The sequence below is a fragment of the Amblyomma mixtum genome, chromosome 10 (genome assembly GCF_055824585.1).
Source record: "Amblyomma mixtum isolate Tamu chromosome 10, ASM5582458v1, whole genome shotgun sequence".
In the NCBI taxonomy this organism is placed as follows: domain Eukaryota; kingdom Metazoa; phylum Arthropoda; class Arachnida; order Ixodida; family Ixodidae; genus Amblyomma; species Amblyomma mixtum.
In genome coordinates this window covers 147,747,732-147,771,945 of record NC_143021.1, presented here as the reverse complement: position 1 = coordinate 147,771,945, position 24,214 = coordinate 147,747,732, and the positions used below count along the sequence as shown (strand labels likewise).

The 24,214-nt window shown below is 45.5% G+C and overlaps 1 protein-coding gene across 1 annotated transcript; it reads left to right on the top strand.

Annotated features, from left to right (window-relative positions):
• On the top strand, positions 1-24,093 carry LOC149327265 (cytosolic endo-beta-N-acetylglucosaminidase-like). The gene is made up of 8 exons (XM_089564830.1): positions 1-170; positions 5,896-6,044; positions 7,276-7,424; positions 11,224-11,541; positions 14,996-15,099; positions 17,115-17,223; positions 17,863-18,050; positions 23,874-24,093. The coding sequence occupies exons 1-8, from the start codon at positions 1-3 to the stop codon at positions 24,091-24,093; spliced, it is 1,407 nt and encodes a 468-aa protein (XP_089420956.1).
• The last annotated feature ends 121 nt before the right edge of the window (positions 24,094-24,214 follow it).

Below are 24,214 nucleotides of genomic sequence, written 5' to 3'. Positions count from 1 at the left end.
ATGCGTGACCGGGAGGCTGGGCCGCTTAAGACTCTACATGAGCTGCTCGAGTACAAGGAGCCGCTGTTTTGCGCCGTGGAACCGCTGAATTCTACCATCAGGCGGGGAAAGCCGGAAGACCCTAAGATCCTCTTCTGCCATGACGTGATGGGCGGTTACCATGAGGACAGGTGAGTCCACAGGGTTGCTGTGTTCGGCGGCAATGCAGTTATACACGGCGCGTTGAATGTAACGTAGCCGAGTCGGTAAGGTAATAAACGCTTGTTAAGGCGAAAGCCTTTAATGTCTCATCGTTGTGAGCAGCAGCTGTCGACAGAAATGTCACGCTTTTCAGTTGGTTGAAACGGTCGTGACGTCACAGTGCGCCAATTTTAAACAGGGCCAATTATACTCTGGCTAGTAACCACGCAACCAATTGAAGGGATCATACAGTGATGCTCCAAGTAAGTGGGACTGAGCTTAGTAAGTTACTTAATTACCCAATTAGCCTAATTAACTTTTCTAGTCAGGCCATATAAATAAACAAAACCCAGTAGGAAATTGGTCGAGCTCGGGAATCGAACCCCGGTCTTCAGAGTGCGAGACGAGCATGCTATCCACTACGCCATGCCAGCTCGATGGTTTGGAATGAACAAAGGCGCGTCTAGTGAATACGGTGTCTTCGCTCACTGCCGTCCTCCTCCCTTCTCTTCCGGCGAGGTTTAGGTGTCCACCAAGATATGAGAGACGGATACATTTCCTTTCCTCAAAAACCAATTTACCGACGAGCGAGGCGTAGAACCGAATGGGCGATGGCGTTCTATTTGAACGCCATCGCCCCCCCCCCCCCTGAATTTTGACGGGTGTTCACCGAGATATGTGAGCCAGTTACTGCGTAATTTCCTTTCCTCAAATACAATTTTCATTTTCTTCATTACGGGCCATCTTTGTCTTTCTTCTTTCACTCCCACTTCCTCCCTTCCTCTACGGTGCGGTTCAGGTGTCCACCGAGATGACAAAGAATTACTGCGCCATTTCCTTTCCTCAAAAAGCGTTACGTTCAAACGGCAAGGCATCGCGCCGAAAGGGTGGTGGCGTTCCGGGGACTCCCTGGCAGCGCTACAACACGCTGCCGCGTTCCACTCCTAAAGACGAAGCTTAAGCGTCATTAATTAGCATTTAATTAGTATTCGGCCATTAATCAGTAATTAACCATTAATTAGTTATTTGTCATCACTTAGTAATTAGTACTCAATTACACGTGACGCCACCAGTGCCACAGAAGCAGTCAAAGTGGTGCGGAAAACGCTTTCGCCTCTACGCACTTTAGACAAAGTGCCCCTGAATTTTTAATGGAACAGCAGTTCGCAGTTGGTAGCGAGGTGCTGGAAATAGTAAGAGAACATGTCTACTTAGGGCAGCTAGTGAGCGCAGATCTGGATCATGAGAGAGAAATAGCTAGAAGAATAAGAATGGGGTGGAGCGCATATGGCAGGTTCTCTCAGATCAAGAACGGCAGTTTGCCAGTATCCCTCAAGAGAAAAGTGTACAACAGTTGTATCTTACCTGTACTCACCTATGGGGCAGAAACGTGGAGGCTAACAAATAGGGTTCAGCTTAAGTTATGAACAACGCAGCGAGCTATGGAAAGAAAAGTGATCGGTGTAACGTTAAGAGATCGGAAGAGGGCGAAGTGGGTGGGGAAACAAACGCGGGTTAATGATATCCTAGTTGAAATCAAGAGGAAGAAATGGGCTTGGGCAGGGCACGTAATGCGAAGGCAAGATAACCGCTGGTCTTTAAGGGCAACGGAGTGGATTCCAAGAGAAGGCAAACGTAGCAGGGGACGGCAGAAAGTTAGGTGGGCGGATGAGGTAAAGAAGTTTGCGGGGATACAGTGGCCGCAACTGGTAAAGGTTGGTTGGTTGGTTTATGGGGTTTAACGTCCCAAAGCGACTAAGGCTATGAGAGACGCCGTAGTGGAGGGCTCCGGAAACTTCTCCCACCTAGGGGTCTTTGACGTGCACTGACATCGCACAGCACACCAGCCTCTAGAATTTCTCCTCCAGAGAACTTAAACCGCCGCGGCCGGGAGCAACTGGTAAAGGACAGGGCTAATTGGAGAGGCATGGGAGAGGCCTTTTCCCTTGCAGTGGGTGTAGTCAGGCTGCTGCTGATGATGATGAATGGGTCCCTAGCTGACGCCCAGATTAAGAAATGATCGTGACGTGGCGCGTAATGGAAAGAGAAGAAACCAATTTTCTCTTAGTGTGACATTGCGGATTCGAAGAAGATTAGGAAGTTGCGGGGATAAGGTGCGCAGCAGCTGACACTGGAGAATGCCAGCACGAGTAATGGGACAGTTTTGTCCTCTTTAGGGCGTAGTCCGACTTCTGATGATGACGGTGACGTTTTGCCCCTTATATTGTAGGTGGTTTTTCGGAGATTCTCACAGAGCCGATGAAAGGTGCGACATAATTCCCAAGCTGCCGTGTTATTGCAAGATTGTACAGAATGAACAAACGAAACACGCACAACGCTCGAAACTATGTTAATTCATACTTTGTCGTGGTGCACTGTATTATTAATGATGTATACTTAAAGGAAGCTTCCTGATACTACGCGGCAGAAGTTACGAGCGCTGCACAGCGAGTTGTAGACTTTTGTGATCGGTTGGGAAAGTAGCGTGCCTGAAGAAGCGATGGTCTATGAGTTCGCGAGCAATTTTTTTATGAAAACACACAAAACGCCGTCACTGACACTGAACCATAGTCAAAACGTCTAACATTAACAGTTTAGGGAAGGTTGTTCGAAGTCCAGTTATGCATTAAATATAAAGCTGCATTAGACGAGCAACGGCACGGCTTTCGAGATCCGAGTTTCCCGCTATAAGAATGATTTTGTAGCTCCAGCGCCCAGAGAAGTGAGTTTTTCGTGTTAGCTTAAAAAACTGTTGTTACGTTTTCATCTAGGGCATGGGCCGCAATGGAGTGGTTTCTGCACGTCCCGCTTTGCAAACTCCGCTTTCTTGCATAACTCTTCCAGTGCAATGAACGGGACCAGGATTGTGCGATTGCTGTCATGTCATTTTCACTAATTCCAAAAGATTGTGACGCTATTTCATTTGGTACTCGTCAAGAATGCGTATCCAGCCTTCGGCAGTCCATTGTAGGCTCCCTGTTGCTCTTTTTAGGCGCTAGAGGAACGTCTGCATAATGGAAGCGTAAGATAAGTTACTTATTGTGGCCTAGACAACAAGCGGATTGGATCAGCACCCCTAGTATTCCTGGAGGCATTGTCCGGACCCACTCCGCTCACACGTTCTGAAAAATAGTTACAAGAAAAAGTAAGGCGAGTAAACTGCCTCACTTTCACTCAACACCTTAACCGCGCCGTAATGAAAGGGTTCACGAAGGTAGTTAACGAATGGAGAGACAGGTGTCGCTCTAGTTCTGACTACCCGGGATTTGTTAACGCGTGCTGACGTCGCGCAGAACGCTAGCGTCTTTTTTACTTCGCCTTCATGGCATGACGTGTATGTATCCGCACTCATTTCTCTTTCCTCGCCCTCGCTCACTTCTATTATATTTCCTTCATGGCTCTTTACGTGACGGAAGCAAATAGCCACCGAAGCCAAGGGACATAGGGGATGTTGTCTTTTTTTTTGAATTTGTGGAAAGATAATTGATTACAAAGCTGAAAAGAAACGACATGCCTCCGGTGAAATCCGAGCCCAAGGCCTCTAAATTTTGCGTCCGGTGCTCTACCAACCGAACTGCTGTTCTATCTTCTTTTTGAGTATTCTGCTTTCGGGGGTATTTATGCGCAGTGATGACTAAACTTGAGAGTATTCACCAGCGCCGCCCTATCTTTCCGCAGTGGAGTGGGGTGTGGAGGATGCGTATTACTTGCATTTACAATACCTCCGTGTATGCTTATAAGTCTGCTACTGCACTGATGATTGATTTGAGGAATTTTACCTGTATCACATAATTTCAGCAGTACAATATGTTGACGAAACAAAGTAATTTTTTACGGAGTTTGAGTGTAGTTTAATAGGTAGATTTTCCCAGTTTCTTGAGTTAGCACTTCCTTTAGGGTGCTTCAGAGAAAAAGAAAGAGTCGAATAATGGTAGAATTAGGCATAAAGAAACATCACTGTGCGACTGTGAAGGATTTCATCCAGCAGTACTAATTAACACCTCAGATAAGAGAAAATTTAGTACGGATGGCGAAATAAAATTGCTCTGCATTTTGATGTGGTGCGAACAGCCCCATTATGGCATACACAAAAGATCATCAAACGCGTACCCTAGCAAATATTTCACTCAGCATTTCACCAGTTATGAGACCGAAAATTGCTTAAACCAGCGTAATAGTTGTTGATAACTTCCGGCTCGCGTTTTTGTTTACGGCGGGAGATCCAATGAGAATTATTTGGAACTTTTGGAAGCACGCAGAACTGGATTCATGTTAATTGGGGTTATCTTAGGACCTTTACCTTTTCCTCGCAAGGGAAGCGCCCCTCTTTGTTCCGGACTGCATGATTACATAGCAGGCAATCACAACTCACTTTAAGGCTCGGAGGACTAAACAATCCCTGGCTCACAGATCCCTCACGAAAAATCAGGGGGTAAATTTGTCGTTACTCCAAGCTGAGATGCACGCCAATCTCATATACTTGACCGCCCTCCACACTTCCTCTCCTGTATTCATTAAACTCTTTCCCCTACCCTGCGGTATACAGAGACATATAGCATTGCTCCCACAGAGTAAGCATAAGTAAGAATAAATGAACCTGTTCTAACCACTCGCCACCTGGTTATATCTTTAATAACGAAGAGCAGTGCGAAGCCGGACTGCTGAGTCCTGACCAGGGCTTCGAAGTCAGGAAGAACAGCTTGGCAGGAAAGCAGCTGGGACTCAATACCTCTAGTTCTACTCTCCCCGCGGTCACCAAAACCATGATTCCCGCTTCCCGGTACCGCCTCCAACGGCCACGAATCCTCGGGCGAACGCAGCGCCCGCTCAACCCGCTTTGGGATGAATCGGTAAAATTTTTTGCCACTAGCAACACGTGTCTCACGTGCAAACTTCTGTCAGGTTGACACCTCCAACCTGACAGAAGTTTGCACGTGAGACACGTGTTGCTAGTGGCAAAAAATTTTACCGATTCATCCCAAAGCGGCTACCCGCCTGGCAGCAGAAGCTGCGCGACTATACCGTTGCTAGTCTTCCAGCTGCGACGCTGCCCCTCCCCGGACGCCTGCGTGCGGACCCGGATGGGCACGGGTCTTCTTCTGGCGGAAATAAAGTTTCTTCACTCACTCTGTCAGGTTGAAATGTCGTGCACCCTAGAGCAGCAGTGCTTCTGTTTTTTGACGACAGCCACATGCGCTAATTGGTATCTCTGCTGATAAATTCTTAACTACTTTGTGGGCGCAACTGAACCCACCAAAAAGCTCATTTCAGTGGCATGTGCACCAGCCACTTCATTTCTTGTCAAACGGTGTCGTCAGCGCTACATAACACATACACCTCACCATGTTTCAAAGGTACTCACAGCATGTGCAAACGAAATTTCGCAACGCTGGCGATACGCAAGGGTGGTCGGACGGGCTAGTTGTAGTCCATATTTGAAAAAAAAAAAAACTGCGCACCCTTAAGACGCGGACTGACTAAGATAAGACGAAACAGCGCTAAAGGACAGCGTTATGTTCAGTTGGTGTCCTAATGGTCCGCTGTTTTTTTTTTCAAGTATGGCGGTAGGTATATCTTTGTCATAATGCCCTCCACGTCCATTATTGCTACAATGCAATGCCTATTGCATACCTCACGATATGTACTGGAGGTGTTTGAGGCACGAAGCTGTGTTCAGAGCGTTGCACAATTTAGTCTATTTGGTTGGCGCGGTAGGTTCATCCACGGCTCCGAGGACGCCGACGCATACCGCTTCCACGAGTGGCAAAAGATTAACACGTTCGTATACCACACGCACAACCTGGTCACCATACCACCCCCCGGCTGGATCTCGGCTGCCCACAAGCACGGCGTCAAGGTCTTGGGTGAGCAGCGTCAATGTCCTGCGCGCTTTAATGAGAATCAGAGATGAATGCAGCCTAAGAAATTTAGGGTGAGTGTTACGCGTTCAAACGCGGCAATCGTGGACGTAGTGGAACGATTGCAAAATGCACGTAGCCCACGAGATCTTCAGCGGTCGCCATATGACAAGTCTCCTACGTTACTTTTGGCGAAGGTTTAAATATACACTTGGCTGCAGTAGGTGCAGGCAATTCGAACTACGTTTCTGACAACTTTAATTATAAGTCAGCGCATTTTTAGGGTTTTGTTCACCGAATAAAAATTAAAAGCAACAACTTTCTATTCATTGGGACAGCTTCCTGAGGATATGGTGTGCAAGCAACGAGAGATCGACACGAGCTCATAGGCATTTGCGCTTGGCTTATGAACGCCATGAGAAGCAGGCACCTCAGAGTCGTGGCTTGCACTGCATTACCTTAACGCTGTCCCCGAGTATAGCTATTACGTCTAGGCCGATAAGTGTAATGCAACACCGCTGACTGTCCTAAGGAAGTGTAATTTGGGAGTATGTGAATATTCGTTACAGAATAGTTTAAATGCGGTCAAGAGAGAGCAGCTAAATGAACAAGGAAAGCAGTACGTGGATCTCCGCTCATTCGCCGTGAATGACGTGCTCTCACTCGTGCAACTCGTAAACAGAGCAGCAAATTGTTTGTGGTGTTGGGGTTTTTTCATTTTTATTCTACTTTCTGCCGCTACTCCCTCTATTTTTGCTATTTTATGGCGAAAGTATTTTTTTGGAAAATATTAGAAATAATGTGTCGAGAAGAGGTAAAAGGCTACTGCGCAATATTGCGACACTGCATAGACCTCTTCCGGGGCAAAGAAAGACTAGCAATAGTGGAGCCACCCTCCCTTTCACTTGTGCTTTGATGAAGAGGGAAGAATACCACGTAGCGTGATCGTGTACAGTTTTCCACGCACGGATCTAGATCGCTCAAGCGGCCCGCTCTGCTGGGAATTTCAGACAATCGCCGCTGCTTGGTGCGCCCTCAATACCTTTTAAAGCCATGTGTAGTTGAAAATGATTGAGACTGCATGTATGATAAGGACCTGTTCGGAGTCCTAGGCTACTCTAGGCATGTTTGCGAACGACTGCAAGTCCCGTATAGCTGCAAGTCCCGTATAGGTACGCTTGCGTGATGTCAGCCACGGCAGGCAGTGCGATAGCATATATGTTTTTCGTCCTTTCAGGAACTTTCATGCTGGAATTGGAGAAAGGCCTTAAAATCATCGACACAATCAGGGACTGTGGGCTTCTTCCTCAAGTCGCCGAAAAGCTAGCTCTCGTTGCTACGCTGGGAAAGTTCGACGGATGGCTCGTCCGCATTCAATGCACTGTGGTCTGTGCCCGCTTCTGATATTTTACCACGCTGGGCTCCCTCGTTGTAACAATATCGGCATGAAATATGTAGGTAATATAAAATTATAAAGGTCGAAAATGTCGCGACTTAGGACACGCTACAGGGTTTAGCTAGCAGCACGTACAAGCCAAGCAGGCCATCTCTCTATTTTGTGCACACGCGCTAATAGCCCTTTCGGTCTTGGCTTTGTGGTCTTCAACCACTTGCATTATTTGGCGCTGAAAGTTGTATTGCACAGCAAACTTTTGACAGATTCCTTTACCGCTATCTATAGTGCGTTTGGGGATACGTAACTAGCGTCGCTTCTAAGTGGCGAAGCCTTTGCACGAGAATACTGTACTGGTTCACAAAAAGCAAATGTTGAAAGTTAAGACGCTGAGCTGCACACCACGAAACAATGCACAAACTACAACAGAGCTGTGTGGAAGTGTCGCAATTATTTAAACGTTAACATTTAAGAATGTTCATTCCGAAAGAAAAGAAATCGCTTTTCAGCGACTATAAGCAGTTTGTCACAGTTCTTGTAATCTCCTGCGCACTCTTTTTTTTCTAGTCGCGTCCTGGTAGAATTGCAAAAAAGGCCGCGTTTACTACTTATTTACGACTAACTACAATTTTTTACCGGCAGAACTTTTTGCTTGGCTAGTTGGTGAATGACGAAGATGCTGCAATATAGTCGTGAAAAACTACCAAAAAAGTAATCTTCATAACAAAATAAGAACAAAGAAACAGCTAAGTTACCGACAGAAGATATTCTATGAAATCCTTTAATTCTGCCAGTGAAAAAATTGAAAAGATAGGATCATGCAGAGAATTCAGTTTTGGATTCATAATAATTAAAGTGAAGTGGCCATAATGAGTGTGGCAGCGAGGTACCGTAAAACGAGGGTAATGTCGAAAAAAACGAACAGAAATGAGAGGAACAAACATTCGCTTCCCCAAAAGTGAGCACAAATAACTGCACGATAAAAAAGGGGCATCAAAAGAAGGTCGTTTTAAAAACGAAAATAGACTACACTCAGGTGAAACATCCATGTTATATTCTATTGATCGAGGAATGATCGTTAGTGTTGCATTTAATATCATGCGCTAAGTTTTTCTGCCGTGATAAAATACAGTAACTATATATCTGAGGATACCATAAAAAATGGAATGTGCAGTAAGTTTTACGGGTCTGAAAAGATAATAAATACCGAACATTTTATAGTATACATGATGAACCACGAAGCTTGTTAGATACTAAGATAAGATGACTCTTCCAAGACATGTTTCTCAAGATGAATGACATGAATGGCGGTGAATGACACTTTTTGAAAAATTAATAGGAATGCAACAACAATTAAGACAATGTGAATAATAGCAAAATAAAGGTTCAACAAAAGGGGAGCTCTTTATGGAGATTGTAGAAAGAGATGAGCTTAGTTGTTTGTTGATTAATGGAAATAGAATTATTTAAAAACCAGTCCATAACATTTACCACATCCGTTCTGAGAGTATCCATGGCCACAGGCAGCGAAGCATTTGTTGACAAGAAAAGGCGTTTATCAGCTTATTGAAAAATGTAAAATTTTGTTACAGCATTTGATAAATCCTTTATAAATTAATTGAACAGCAAAGGCATTAAAACAGAAACCTGGGGAACACCTGCTGACGAAAATGACGCAGCACTTTGAGTCCTCCCTATTTCGACAACTTGAGCTCAATTTGGAAAATAGTCTTTCAGAAAATCATTAAACGGACCCCTGAATCCCATGCAACAAGTTTTTTTTGAGCAGTAGGTCATGCCGAACACAATCGAAAGCGTTGCTGGCGCCCCAAAACTAACCACATATTAATTTGTTATTATCGAATCATGACTAAATGAAATCACTAAGACTTTCAAGTAACAAAACCGTTCCTTTACCTTCAATGAAACCAAACTGTGCGTCTGATAGGATATTATTACTGAGAACAAAATTACACATAATTCGCGGTAGGTGCTTTTCGACAATCTGCGCAATAGCAGGTAGATTTTAGCCTTTAGTGAGCCACCTTTATGTAGTGGTTTAACTACGGCAACTTCTAAATTGTAAGGAATGAAGCAGTCAGCAATAAAACTGTTCAACATGATAAAAAGCACTTAATGCAATATTGTCAAGTTACGTTGGAGGTCTCTCATTTTGTTATTATCAATGTCAGCAGCTTTCTTGGAATTCAAGCTTAAGATTAGGCTATGAAGATTCTGGGGTGTAATAGAGCGGAGAAAAGCTGTAGAAACTGCGCAATATAAAGACCGCGGAACCTAATAGTGCGATAAAGAAAACTTCTTGGAGACCTGAGAAAAAAACGCATTTAGTTCAGAAGCCGCAGAGGGAAAGTCTTTGTAGGATCTAGCAACCGATTCGCAAATCGACTGAAAAGAACCCCAGGAAGCCGGTCAGAGATCAACGCTCTCGATTTTCAAAGACAGAGATCTGCGGCTATTGCAGGTAGATAAGGATGGAGTTTCGTAGTGGTTCCACCAGGAATCTACAAAGAAAATACCTGCTGTGCCGTTGAGAGAAATTTCGATACAAGAAGCATCAAGCCGGCTAAAGTCATCGCAGTCTCCCTCTGTACAAATCTCGAATTGAAAAAGATGAAAAATGCTGTTATTAAGTATAAGGAAAAAACTTTCAGCATGTGTTTTACTGGCAAGACTCATAAGGAAGATGATCCTTTTCTTTATATTGTCAGTAAGCGCTGGTCATGGCAGCGCCGCATTAGACAGTTCCTATTAAAACATCTGGAATCGCTTGTCATAGGTGATTCATTTGCGGGAAAGAACAGCCCTGATGTAACCGGTTTCCTTCAGTCTTGTGGGAATGTAGGCCGTGTTTTATTGCCTAACGTTCAATAACATTTTTAATCCATTGTACACAAAGTACTATTCCTAGCCGTTCAATCTTGTATTAAATAGAATGTGTTGTGTCTGTTCATATTGCAGCGGGCAGTCAAACGTAAGCGCAGCTGTCCGTGCCCCTTTCATGCAGTGCAACACTGTCAGCGCGATCACGATGTCGCTTAATTTCGAGAGGTTAAGATAGCTGATATAGGTGGTGCATTATGATATCACTGTAGTGGAGATGAAATACCGCAAATATAGGCGCAAAGAAACAAGAGCATTGCTGAGCTGCTCGGGAAAGAAGAAATCGCCGGCATTTTTATGTGCCGAATACAAGGCACGCGTTTCAGCGCCGCAACTAATATAGAACAGCGTGCTGCTAATCGGGACTGGACGCCGGAAAATGCGGCATTCCAGACATTACAAATATTTATTCAACGAAAGCAACAACAATATCAGGTCTCTTTAAGGGAAGAGGTCGTGGTTAGTGCTGGACCACTTCTGGCTGCTCGGGTCAGCATCAAGAGTTGCGGCTTTCCCACCGCCGCATTCGCCAAAGGCGCCTGATGAGTATTGTGGGTTCCTTTCCTGGAAATACCAAGCTTGCTTACGTGTGCAGCTCAGAAAAAGGAGTAACTACACTACCACACAAGCTGAGTTCAACTGGAGTTCCTCCTTGCTGACGCGTAGAAGGTCACCGTTGGCGGATCCGGTCATGGTTTTTGTGGTATATTACTGATTGCTCATTGTAGAATACAATCTTGAGAGTATGTCCTCAGTTAAGACGGTCTCTTTCACAAAAAAAAGCTAAAGCACTTCTTCTGCATGTGTTCAGGAAAAAGCGGATCATCTAGGGCACATGCAGCAGTTATTCGGAGACAGGTGTTTAGCGCAACGATCCTTATCTCTCCTCAGGATGCAAGCTGGGTACCATTCTTGAAGGACCTGCTCGCGGCCATCACGGCAGAGACCCACAGCGCTGTAACCGATTCGCTGATAATCTGGTACGACGGCGTAGATACGCACGGAAATATGAGCCCACAAAATGAGCTCAACTATAACAACCTGGACTTCTTTGACCTCTGCGACGGCATCTTCCTCCATTTCTTCTGGACTGATGAAACGCTCCTGAGGTCGGCGCAACTGGCAGGCGATCGCAAGGCCCATGTCTACGCCGGCGTCGATGTGTTTAGCCGAGAAACGCTGCACCAGAGTGGCTACCGAATGTCCGAGGTACTCGTCATCATCATCATCATTACCATCAGCCTGACTATGCCCACTGCAGGGCAAAGGTCTCTCCCATGTCTCTCCAATTAACCCTGTCATTTACCAGTAGCGACCCCGTATCGCCGCAACCTTCTTTACCTCATCCGCCCACCTAACTTCTTTCAAACTAAAGTACATGACTGATGCTAGAGGGCCCTTCACTACGGCGTCTCTCATAGCCTGAGTCGCTTTGGGACGTTAAACCCCCATACACCACCATCCTCTTATTACCACCCTCTCATTAGGTGCCTTTTTGCAGATATAATGTTTTTCGTCTTTTATTTGTGAAATCGTTTGCTTATACCGTGCACAACGTGGCTTGTAATTCCTCAAGGCGTAGACTCCTCTCAAGCAGTGCTGTGTCCTGAGAGCGAGGAATAGGAGTCTCCCCCATAATCACGGTTTCTGATCCTGAGAGGTGCCACTTTGCCCTACTACAAGACCGAGAAGCAAACCCATTGTTCTGAAACTTTACGACAAATACTGTACAGCATGTGTCATGTTTAGAGGAAACACGACATTCGAAGAAAACTGACGTGGGGAACTTCAGGTTTCACCGCGAAGCATCATCCTTCAGGCTTCTTCTTCCTCTAGAGCTCTCCGCGCTTTTTTTCCGCTTCGTGACGAAATATACTTTCCTCTTTATTGAAGAGCCTGTTTATTAATTTCTTGTTTCCCTCTAGGTAAGACATGTGCTGTACATAGACTCTGGCGTTCACAGCTCGTACATTTTAAGGCGAAAGCCTTCAGTGCCTCACAGTTGTCGACAGAAGGTTGTCCACAGAGGCGTCACGCTTTTCGGTTGGTCGAAATGGTGATGACGTCAGAGTGCGCGGATTCGAAGTAATGAGGTCACCCACGGATGCCTGACGCCCCCTTTTGGAGCACACGACAACTAATAAAATAGTTGTCGTGTGCTCCGACAGGGGACGTAAGGTGCCCGCGTGTGACCCCATTACATACCTCATTACTGCGAACAGAGCCATGGATACAACCGAACTCATCTAATAAGAGAGAGAGTCGTGCTAAAGAAGGAGTCAAAGTGGGCAGTGAAAGTGTTATCCGACGTTTTGTTCTGCCTACTTTAAAAAATCGGTCCCAGGGGAGGTGGTCAAGAAAGGTGAGGGTGGAAGTTTTTATCACAGCAGATATTTTTGCTTCTGGGTGAACGCAAATACCTCACACTCATCAAAAACACACTGTCTTGCCTGCACACGCTTTGTTAAAGCTGCACATAGCACTGTGTTCACAGGAGCCCATTTATTATATCAGATTCCTGCATTGGCGCAGGATATGCGCATGTGTCTCTACTGAAATTTTGACCTAATGCAGTTCTGCAGGATGCGTTCATATTTTGCCGCTCAGGCATTGATCGTGTTGCAATACTAGGAGGCTAATTTTTCTTCACGCCAAATGGCTGCTGCTCATTACGGCAACTATCGTTTTAAACTGGTGAAAGCAGGATTATGGCAGTTAGCCGCAACATTCTCATCTTCTATTTACTTTTCCCCATAATAACACTCCACTCAACCTCGCGACTAGAAGCGACTACCTCGGAGTTCATTCTTTACCTATTCCTTCATGAACAGCACACACTAAAAAGATTCTGCAAAGCTAACCGTACATCAGTGCATTCAGAAGACAACCTCAGATGCGTGCCCTCTTCCCCGCGAAAGTTATCTATCTATGATTAGGCCACCCCAACTTAAAAACGTGTGTTTCAATTGGCCAGCACCTCAAGACTGCTTGCTTAATCTGCTGGCACGAGAACATAAAAGTACTGTAGCTCCTCGCACTGTTGGAGACTACATCCGACACTTCAGGGTAACTACAATTAAGTCCTTGCTGTCCTATCCTCAGAAAAAAATCGCGCAACACAGGAACTTATTTGCCTGTGTAACAAAATTGTTTACAGCCATCGTCTTTTCAGCTTACATCTTACCCAGCCTATGCTGGGTAAGCATATTCTGCCCAATAACCTAATTTTCTAATTTCCTTCGGGAACAACTACCGTTTTCGACTCATCAGCGCTATCGCTTGGAACAATTTATTAGAATACTCTTCCAAAAAGCGTTCTTCACATCTCTATTCATTTTCCCTGCTGAGAAAAAGCTTTGGAGCAATTTGTTGTGAAGTGTTGTTTCGTCGCTCGATTATGCGGTCGCTTTGTTTTTTATCATTGGAAGCAGGCTTAACCACGATACTATTAAACTGACTTTTGTTCCCGCCACGTGTCCTAATGTAACCCTCTTCAAATATTATAACTGTGGTAGCCAATGGCTATCGGTTGAAATAAGTAAATTATTATATCCTACACCTTTTGTAACAAAATCATGGTGGTAGCGAGATAAAATTAGCAGGTGAAGTTGATTTTGTTATTAAAGGACAAAAACCATAGTGCAAATTTAAGTGACCTATATATTCTGCACTCTAGAGGGTAATGATGCAGGAATCGGAGAAAAACGCAGTCGAAACGTCTGGCCTATGCCACTTATGGAAGGAATTGCTGCCAGTTGCTGCGCGAGCGCTCCGACTCGGGCCAAGGCGGCACTTCGGCTTTATTTTCAACAGTAAATATGCAATTCCTGAAAGTGTTTACCTCTGCAGTTTACGTCTACAGTGGCATAATCTTTCCAAGTGATGTGCAGGCTTAAGATGTCTTATTTTTGCCCTGTGGTAGAAAATGGTTACCAAAGTAAATCGTAAGATCACATCCACAATTATGAAAGGGAACCTCGCGTGTTCCTTGGAGCCTAATAACATTCGATGGTTTTTCTGAAGGATTCACATGACTCTCAATGCATTTCGCATAGCTACCGCTTTGACAGAACGCCTTAGTTGGCCAAACATGTTTCATCTTCATCATGATCTTCGTTATGAATGAACTTTCGTCCAGTGCAGGAGAAAGCAATATCTTGAAACAATGCTGTACCTGCACTAGCTGTGGTCAACGTGTACTCGGATCTTTCTATGTTATAAGCAAGCTTGATGTCCGGTAAAATTGGTAAATTGGTAAATTGGTTTTTGAGGAAAGGAAGTGGCGCAGTATCTGTCTCACATTTCTCGGCGGACACCTGAACCGCGCCGTCAGGGGAGGAAGGAGGGTGCCACCCGCTGTATTCGTACTCTTGGAAAATAATGCCTCACCTAAAAGCATCGGTCAGCAGTCCTACAGCACTGCATACCGGACGCGTGTTTTTTTTTTTTGCTCTTTATTTAAATTAGGTTGTGGATATTTAGGTGACGTGTCCTTCGAAGTCTGCAGGTGCGTAAGCAGCACACTCATTCCAATCAGCTCCTTGTCTATTTTCATAACTCCTTGAAGGCATTCTTAGCTATTGACCGTTGGTTTCAAAGCCGCTGCTGCGCTCGTCTTGCAGAACTTTTCTTTGACGGCTGCGGTTCTCGCTGTTTTTTTCAGACACTTAAAATGGTCCGCACTCACGGCTTGTCGGCAGCCATCTTCGGCGCCGGTCGCGTACACGACAGAAGTCTGACAAAGAATTTTATGAAGAACCAATACCGGTGAGTACTGAGGTGTGGAGTAAGGTGACGTACGCTCTGTGACGCTACGCCGAGGAGGAACTCCTGTTGTAATGTCGGTTCTTGCAGTGAATGCACATGCACAGGAATATCGGCGAATGCTTTATTGCACATTTATTCAAAGAGCACGAGCAATTTTTAGTACTATAGTCGTCGAGCAGATGCTTTAAAAAATCGACTACGAAATTTCTTTTTGGCTGCTAGCAGTCAGTGAAAATCGCATTATCGCAGTGCAGTTCTGCAAAAAAATTTGTCAGCCTCACTCTCTGGTTGGTCGAAAAGACTCTGGGTGGTCAGAGCTAAGGGCACGACCAAGAAGGTTCATCAATTTGGGGTCTTTCCAACCCATTGTCTTGAAGTTACAAAGTTCTAGAGAAGTTGAGGAGGAATCAAAGCCATAAGGCAGTTTAGATATTGATAGAGAGTATGAGAGCATTTATTGATATTTTGTTTTTCTTAGAAGGCACAATTTTGACTAGCACATACAACAGCGAGAGCTAGAAACTTATCCTTCCTGGACAGTGGAAATGTCGTTTGTGAGCACGAAGAACAACTAAGTCATAACGCGAAGGCCAGACTTCACCGGACTAACAAAGTTACCAAAAAGGAAACAACACTGGGTAGGGGTGTTTATTTTAACTCTTTGATGCGCAGAAACTTGCGTTGCCGATGGGAGGCCTAATGTTGACTGCTTTTACATAGCGAGTTTGTTTCATGCTGATTAGAGGAAGTATTAGTGCGTCGAGAAAATGTCAGCTTCAACTTCTGCAATAATCTGGGGCCGGACAGTACCCCTAAGTGGAGCAGCAACTTTTTTGCAGCTCATGGCTGTCACATGACACTTATCTTGTGAACCTTAGATGAAATCGGCGGCTTCTTTACAAGTCATATTGTTGTCGCCGCCGCGGTGGCTCAGCGGCTATGGTGCTCAGCTGCTGACCCAAAAGACGCGGGTTCGATCCCGGCCTCGGCGGCTAGAATTTCTTTGGAGGAGAAATTCTAGAGGCCCATGTACTGTGCGATGTCAGTGCACGTTAAAGAACCCCAGGTGGTCGAAATTTCCGGAGCCCTCCACTACGGCGTCTCTCATAGCCTTAGTCGCTTTGGGACGGTAAACCCCATAAACCAAACCAAACCAAACCATCATATTGTTGTCACATGACACTAATCACGTGTCCCTTGTATAACGTCAACTTTTTTTGGCAAGTCAACACCAGTGCGCATCCCCAGCACACTTCACCATTGTACACAGCACAACGAGTCCACTGCGTGCGTCTAAACACGCTTGAGCCAACGACCCTTCACGGCACATGCGTTGCGTGCCCGCCTGGCACGTAGAGGGCCCTGGTTCGAATACCAATTCCGGCGAATTTGATGTTTTGATTGAGCTCGCGTGAGAGTACCGCTCCTTCTGGACATAATTTGTGGACGCATTCTGCGGACAACATCCAGTGACGCATATTTCTTCGCATTAAAAAGCATTGCCATCGGCCTTCACACGCCCAAATTTATGATGATGATCGATGCCACGGGGAATGTTTCTGGTCGTGAAACAAAATCATCTCGTTGGCTTACGCGGTCATAGATGTTATAAAACAATCGAGCGATTGATTTTTGTCGATATTCTAGAAATAACGGACAAGATTTTCATCATCATCATTTACGGTTTGCTTGAGGAATTACTCCAACTATTTATGGCAAAATTGATGTTAAACAAAGAAGATTGCTAAAGAACGCCCGTGAACGTAACACTGTTTCTAGCACGCAATCATCAAGGCTGCGGTCTCCACCATGCAGTAATAACTTTAGAGTATAAAAATAAATTATTGTGCACGAGTTTTGCATTCATGTCTGGCGTTCGATAAAGATGCTGCTTGATCTTTCGTTTCTGAGAGCAGCTCGTACCATGCTAAGCCAAGAGGAGACATGATGGTACGCATTAGAATTTGAGCATTTATTTTGCTCGAAGTTCATGTCACATCACCTATCGTCTGCAGGCTATGGGATTTGCCAGACGAAGTCTGCCCCGAGTGGCGCCTGACAACCCTGCCGCTCTGCACCAGCTTCTGCCAAGGCGTGGGCAACAACCTGTTTTCTTCAGGCGCTGTAAGTTGCTCTCCTTTTTTTCTTTTATTGCGCAGCCCCTAGTCCTGCTGCGACTGCGATTCGAGGAAACTTTGAAGAACGCTAGCATTGCTTGCATTTGTACAGTATTCGAGTGTCACGGTGGTTATTTTTATTGCTTCGCGGAACTGTGCACAAATTTGGCAGCAAGCTACTGGTATCACTGCGTTATATTTCATCAGTATTAGTAAAAAGAAATAGAAACGAATAGAAAGATCCTTACACTTCTCGAAAAATGCAAAAAAAATTTTTTTCATTAAGAAAACATCCTTCCTGATTGTAACACTGGTTGATGTGTAAGACACGTAGCAAGCGCTGTATAAGCCTTCAGGCCTTGGCTCCTAATGACGAACAACTGTGCGATCCCGTGGCTCACTACACCAGGAACTTGATGTAGACGCGTATAGCGAAGTACTGGCAGCTCGAAAATACTCTAAAATGACGACTAAAGAAACAACGAAACAGAACTTGCGATGAAGCTAATAATTGCGTCAGTCCTATCTTGTTTTCTGTAGTTTCGTCTCTGCGCGCTGTGAACACTACACTTTACTCACTGCATCCGCTTGGGGACGTGTGGTCATGGACGATCTGTGTATGCTGAGTATCACCTCTTAAACCCAGAGGGTGTCCAACACGCCGTGGTTCAACCTGTCCAAGTGTCAGCTGCAGCCCCGGGACCAGGGTAACAGACTGTGCGGCGCCTGCGGTTCAGCCACGGTCCACCTGGATGACGCATACACCGGGGGAAGCTGCCTTCGCCTGCTGTTCAATGCCAACGAGCGGCATGCCGACGAGGAGGCTTACTTCAGGTGACACTGTAGTGACTACGTGTAAAAGATGTTAGTTGTGTGAAGGCTTGAAGTGCTAAAGGTCGACCCACTTAAGGACGTTCCGTCGAGTCTTCATTCTGTCGTCCTTTAGCGCTTCGCTCTGTAGTACCTGGCACTTCATTCGCCCATGCAGCGCATCTCTTATCTCTTTTTAGCGTGGCGATTCCACCTTTTCAGTTCTGAAGGATTAACGCGTACCTCGTCGCGCCTTGTCGCTGTGTATTTATTTGGCGTTTCAGTGTGCGCGATGTTGCAGCCTCCGCTAAGGACTGTTCATACCTTCGAACTGTACATAAAATATGAAATATAAACTGCACTCTCAGCCTTGGCTCGGCGCAGGAGTCCTTTACACAGCGCCAGGCAAGAGCGACACTTATTGCGTTCTGGAGTGACGTGGTTTCGAGCCCTGATTACAGGTTTTTTTATTTTTTTTTGCCGTACAGTACCGTTATGGGGAGCATAACTTTGGCCTAAATCTAACTGTGGTCTGTAGAATGTGGCCGTTTCCCAGAGTTACGTCCACCTGTGGACGCTCCAAATAGTGCTACGGCACCCTCGAGGCCCGGAAGGTGCTTCCTCCGGAGCACCCTCCGGTAGCTGCATTTTCGCACACCTTCCGGGTCCGGAGTGTAGCCGGACGGGTCGCCTAACCGCTCCGACTTCTCAGGGGCGCTGAGTGCCATCGCCATTCTCCAGAAGTAGTACCACCAACCATCAGTTAGCTGCTTTGATCGGTGCCAAATTCTACACACGCAGACACGCATGTATACACAGACGCATGCGCGCACGCACACACACACATGCACAGACCACGGCTTCTTCGCTGAAGGTGGCGTACAATGAGCTGCCGTCTCCTACGAGGTTCATCTTAGGAAGGCTGTGCTACATAGAGAGTGTAGGGAACGTGAACGTTAAGCAGCCGCTGTCTTCGAGTCCGATTTGCGGCGAGTGACAGCTGTCTTCTAATATTTGAACTTAGGTGTAGCCTAGAATCTTTAACATATTTTTCTAGTATTGTTGCTTTATTTCATTAGGTGCGGTGAGGACAGCTACTGAGGGAGTTGAGAAGTCACGTAACTACGACGGCAATGCGGACCTGAACATATGGACGCGGAATGTTGGTCTGGGGAGTTATGCCGCGTACCCACAGCAAAATTGTGGCGTGCAAAACAAAAAGGCACTGCCAACCGATAATGTCATTGAGATGTGCGCAGGAAGGGCATTCTTGATGTCTGTTCTCTACGGTCACGTGGTACAAGTTGTCGTAAAGGGAATATCATTTAGAGGCAAAGAAGCTAGTTGCAAGAAGCATTTCTTAGCGTTCTGCGTGACCAAAGCTCTGCTCTCTGTCGTCTACAGAAAAAGGGTGGTGCTTTCCTGCAGTTTTTAAAGCATTCTTTTAGCGTCCGTAGTGCTAAAGAATTTTTTTCTGGTTTATCGGCCACCTCATACAAACGTCACCGTTTTTCTGCGACTTTTCGAGCAGTTATTGTTTTACTGATATATGAAAGCAAATATTCCTTACTTCTTGCGGGATGCTAATATTCACCTGAATGCTAATATTGTTAGACTGGTCAGCTATCAGTTTTCGACCCATATGGCTTTTGAAAACCTCATCAATGAGCCTACACGTAATACATCCACTTCGAAAACTCTTATATCTTTGTTTGGATTTATGGGGTATAAATTCCCAAAGCGACTTATGCAATGAGGGACGATATCTTTGTCACTAATGTAGAGAAGAATTCATTTTCTGGCACCTTTGGCACACTTCTTCTGACATACTACTGGCACATTAGTGGTCACTTGCTGAATTTAACATTTATTGAAGATAAAACAGCAGCAAGGATAGAAAACTCATCAGCGCGATTTTTTGAAGTTATCACTAGTATTGGTTTAAGTGGTTTTTGTGCTGATATTCAAGCCCACAACTGGCCTCATGTTCCTGAAACCACTTATGTAAGCTTCATGTATGACGCTTTCTTGCCAGCCCTACACAAAAGCGTTTCCGTATTCGTCGAGCACGAGTAGCAAAAATCTCGCTAAAACCATAGGCTGCAAGGTACCTTCTAGCTAAAAGTAAATTAGGAATAAGCTATATTCGAAATTTATGAACTCAAAGGATGTGTCAGATTTCAAAGCATTTATGTCGTTCAGGAATCGTTGAAATAATAAGCTTAGGAATGCTAAGCATTAATACTTATTGGCGCGGTTTAACGATGCAATCAAAAGCACTGATATGTTGTGGAATCGTTTAAGCAATTTCCGGAGCCCTTCACTACGGTGTCCCTCATAGCCTTAGTCTCTTTGGGAAGTTAAGCCTCAGAAAACCATCTCCTCTGCGAAGTAAAGCCCAAGCGTACTGAGCAGCTTTTGGTGTGGGTAATGCCGTTCTGGCAGACAAAGAGCTCTTTAATATGCTTAATGACCATTTCCTTAGTATTGGTACCTCAAGGACTCTGCCAGCAATAAGCACAGCTACATTTCCTCGTCCGAGTAAAATTATTAACAGTATTGTATTTTTGCACACATCTGAGACTGAAATCATTGCGGAATTCCCGATAATTAAAGAAGAATAGTATTTGATTGCGCTTACTGCGATGGTACGCTGAGTGATCACTGCTTGCCTGTTCGCGAACTTATTAATCAGAATCTGGACGCAATGCAGCGGTCAGCTTAGCGTGTGAGAAAGGGGAGAAGAGGTTGCAGCTACTGCTGCACTTCTCAAATGTTTCGGCCCTGCTGGGACATAAAGGTGTAAAGGAGGCCCTATACATTTAGTCATTAGGCGATGGTGCATGTAACACAATAAATGCAAACAGTAAAAACCAATATCGGCTTGACAGCTATCGCTCCTGCCTGCTCTCTACCCGCCTCTTCAGATCTACTGCGTGAGAACTTGCAAAAGTAGCTGCCTGACGCAGTTACTTTACTCGAAATTTTCCGCTCGCAGGTTATTTGGTTGCGACATTCCGCTGGGCTGGCTCACCGTCAGCTACACCATCAAGCTGTTCAGGAGCACCCAGCTTCTTGCAGCCGGTCAAGACGTTGCGCTCGTCTTGAAGGTCAAAGCACCTACCGGGGAGACAGAGGACTTGTTTCTGGGCCTCACTATCGGTCTGCAAGATGACATCCACTACACGATCAAGCGCGATTACGTCGGCATTCCTAGCGCTGCGTCGCGCGACCATGCAAATGAATGGAGTACCAGGTGAGCACTCATGCGCCAGATTTATTTCCTACATTGAAAGTGTACGGCAACCTTCGTGAAGTCGCGGCGCCATCGTAGGTGGCAATGCCTTCGTAATCAAGCCTCTGACTGCACCCTATTGTAGGTTCGAACAGTGACATGCACACTGTCATAGAATTTGGTTTTTACCCGAAGACCGTGGAGTGACGTTTGCGAAGGCTACGGCTGGAAGCGTTGCTAATGGCAACCTCACTCTCGTGACAAAAATATAGAACTGTGTTTCCTTGGGCACTGACTTCCTAACGCGGGCTGCAGTATTACATCACGAAGTAGATGAGTTTTAGTTTATTAAAATTTTGGCAATGCAATGCAGAATTGCCAAGGTAACGCGGCTAGAGAGGGGAGATCGACAACGCCCCTGGCACCCCACACCTGTCGCAACACAAGAGCACAAAAGAGGGGAGCCATCAATGCACCATGCGCAACTTGCAGGACAGTGTAATGCTGGCTATACAGACACTTTCACCTTAAATTTTACACAGCTTTTAAAAACAGGCTTTTTGAGTTAAAACAGCGCCTTTTCGGCATAGCATTGTCAGCCGTGTGGTACAAAGACTACAGCTAAGGCATGGTAATTATCAGAGTGATTGAGTAATATTGAATAGCTAACCCTTTCAGGGCCAAATTTTCTAATCCCAGCAGGCATTTGTTTGTGTTTTTCATTACAAGCTCATGAAAAACTAAAGAAAAATATTCTGACTTGGCCTCTTGCCTGATATGGGATAATTATTACGATTCCGCTAGGAGTCATTGGCCAGTTAGAGCATTATGTACCACATCTTGTTGTGGAATTCCACGGAGCAGTTCTTGCTGTCGCTAAAGCAGAGACTTATGGTCCATTCTGCGCACACCCACTTTGTGCACCAAGGGACACAGTGCTTGCAACGTTACTTTACGTCTTCAAACTAAGGCCAGTGACCTGATCGTACCTTGTGACACCAGGGGGGTGTGAGTTCGGTGGTCGACCATATTTTTTCATGGGTGGACTTTGACTTCTTGCTTGCTGGCCCCTTTTTTTCTTTTTGAAGCCTTTTCTCACTTTCGCGGCACCTCAGGCCCATCCAAGATAAAAGCAAATAATGTCAGCTGTTTTGGAAGTTAGCCGCTATCTGCTGGCCGTTGCATAGAAACCACGAGTTCACTGCTATGAGGTTGAGGAAGTACACGAACAATTCTTTTGCACCAAATGTCCACGATGATACGCCCTCGGAACTTCCAAAGATGCCTCGATGGCGAACGTCTATAGAACGTTCCATAATACGCCATTGTGGTCTATTGATTCCTGTAGAAATGAAAACATTAGAGAGGCTGCACGGAGGCATTCCTTCCTTTCATCGAGTATAAACTGATTGCAAGCATAAGGAGCAATATTTTAAGGAAGCTCAGAAATGTCACTTGCGCTCAGAGCCGATTCACGAAATTATTACGAGTCTTGTTGAAAGGTAGCAGCGATGGGCGCATAAATTTAACTTGGCCGGAATAGAGCAAAGCTCGATGTCCCACTAAGCGAAGAGAGGGCTAGGTGCCCTTTTCGAGAAGTCCGTTCCAAGTGTCTCTTCGGTTTCGCTTTTTGTTTGAGGCAGTGAAGCCAGACAGTGTATTTTGATTCCTGCAGGAATTAGTGGCCGTGAAAGGGTCAACTTTTTTAATTGTTCTTCTTGGGCATCTTAATTATTGAGAGGCGCGTAACCCAACGCAAGCAACATCCATATCAAATTTTAGAATTTCGAAAACACGGTTACACTGGGCACTGTGGCGAAACAAATTTTGGCTTCATCACGCCAAAATACACGAGCTATCGAGAATATTGCTGGAAAAACAACCTCTCCAGTGCAAGTAACTCGTCGCAATGCCAAAATTCGTTGTGACAGCGCCGTGGGTAACGCTGTTTTCGAATTTCTATAAACTTGATATGGTTGTTACTTACGGTGGTTTGCACGTCACTCAATAATTAAGAAACCTAAAGGTGGTAGTTAAATAGTTCAATATTTAATATTAGCTAACCAGCCTGCTGGTTACCACCGCTTAGCTGTATTCTGATGTACTACACCGGTGACAATGCTATGCCTAAAATAGTGATATCCTAACTCAAGAAACAGATTTTTTAAAATTGTGTGGAATCTTGGTTGAAACACCCCATATATTCTCGGCGGTTCAGCATAGACCATGAGCGCTGCACTGAGGCAGGATTGCCGGCAGCCCTCTTTTCCTGGCGGTAACTAACGACGGCTGAGATATTTCTCTCTCGACCGTTGTCCTCTTCGGGCGATTCGGCTTTTCTTGTGTCTCTCTTGTACGGTGATCACTCGAGTTGTCCTTTCGCATCGTGTCCCTTCGGGTGTTTCTGGTGTCATTTTCCATAGCGATCTTTTATCAGTGCATTGTTCCTGATTTGTACTGTTCGCTTCATGAAATGTAGAGCTGTTCTGATAGGGTCTACTAAATAAAATGCCCTCTCTTTATTAACACGTTATCTAAACCCCACCTGAAGCTCCTACTAAGTTCTTTTCATATAGCCGCGGACACTCTCCCTCTGCCTGCTTTCACGGCAGGAAGTACCACGTGCGAGACAACACGGGCGCGTCTACTCTCGTCGAGATCGGCCTTCGCCTCTTCACTGCCAGTACGGATAAGTTCTCCTGCCTGCTGGGCCACCTCGAAGTGAAGCGACCCCAAGAGACCAGCGCCGTCGTGGCTCCTGATGGCGCAGGGGTGGCAGCGTCGAAGGGGGACGCCTGGGAGCCTGAAGAGAAACGGCCGCGGCCCCAGTAGCCGGATAGAACACTGGCAGCTATTCCGACCAAGGAGTAAAAATAAACGTTCCATTTATGAGCGTCTGGCTCGCTGTATGTCTCAATAATTGGTTTGTTCATAGAAGGTTGCGGCCAAGTAC

Excerpts from the sequence above, each read along its gene's own strand:
- LOC149327265 (XM_089564830.1), top strand. The coding sequence starts at position 1 with ATGCGTGACCGGGAGGCTGGGCCGCTTAAGACTCTACATGAGCTGCTC. Across the intron at positions 7,425-11,223 it reads TCCGCATTCAATGCACTGTG|GATGCAAGCTGGGTACCATT; the intron begins GTCTGTGCCCGC and ends ATCTCTCCTCAG. Across the intron at positions 15,100-17,114 it reads TTTATGAAGAACCAATACCG|GCTATGGGATTTGCCAGACG; the intron begins GTGAGTACTGAG and ends TATCGTCTGCAG.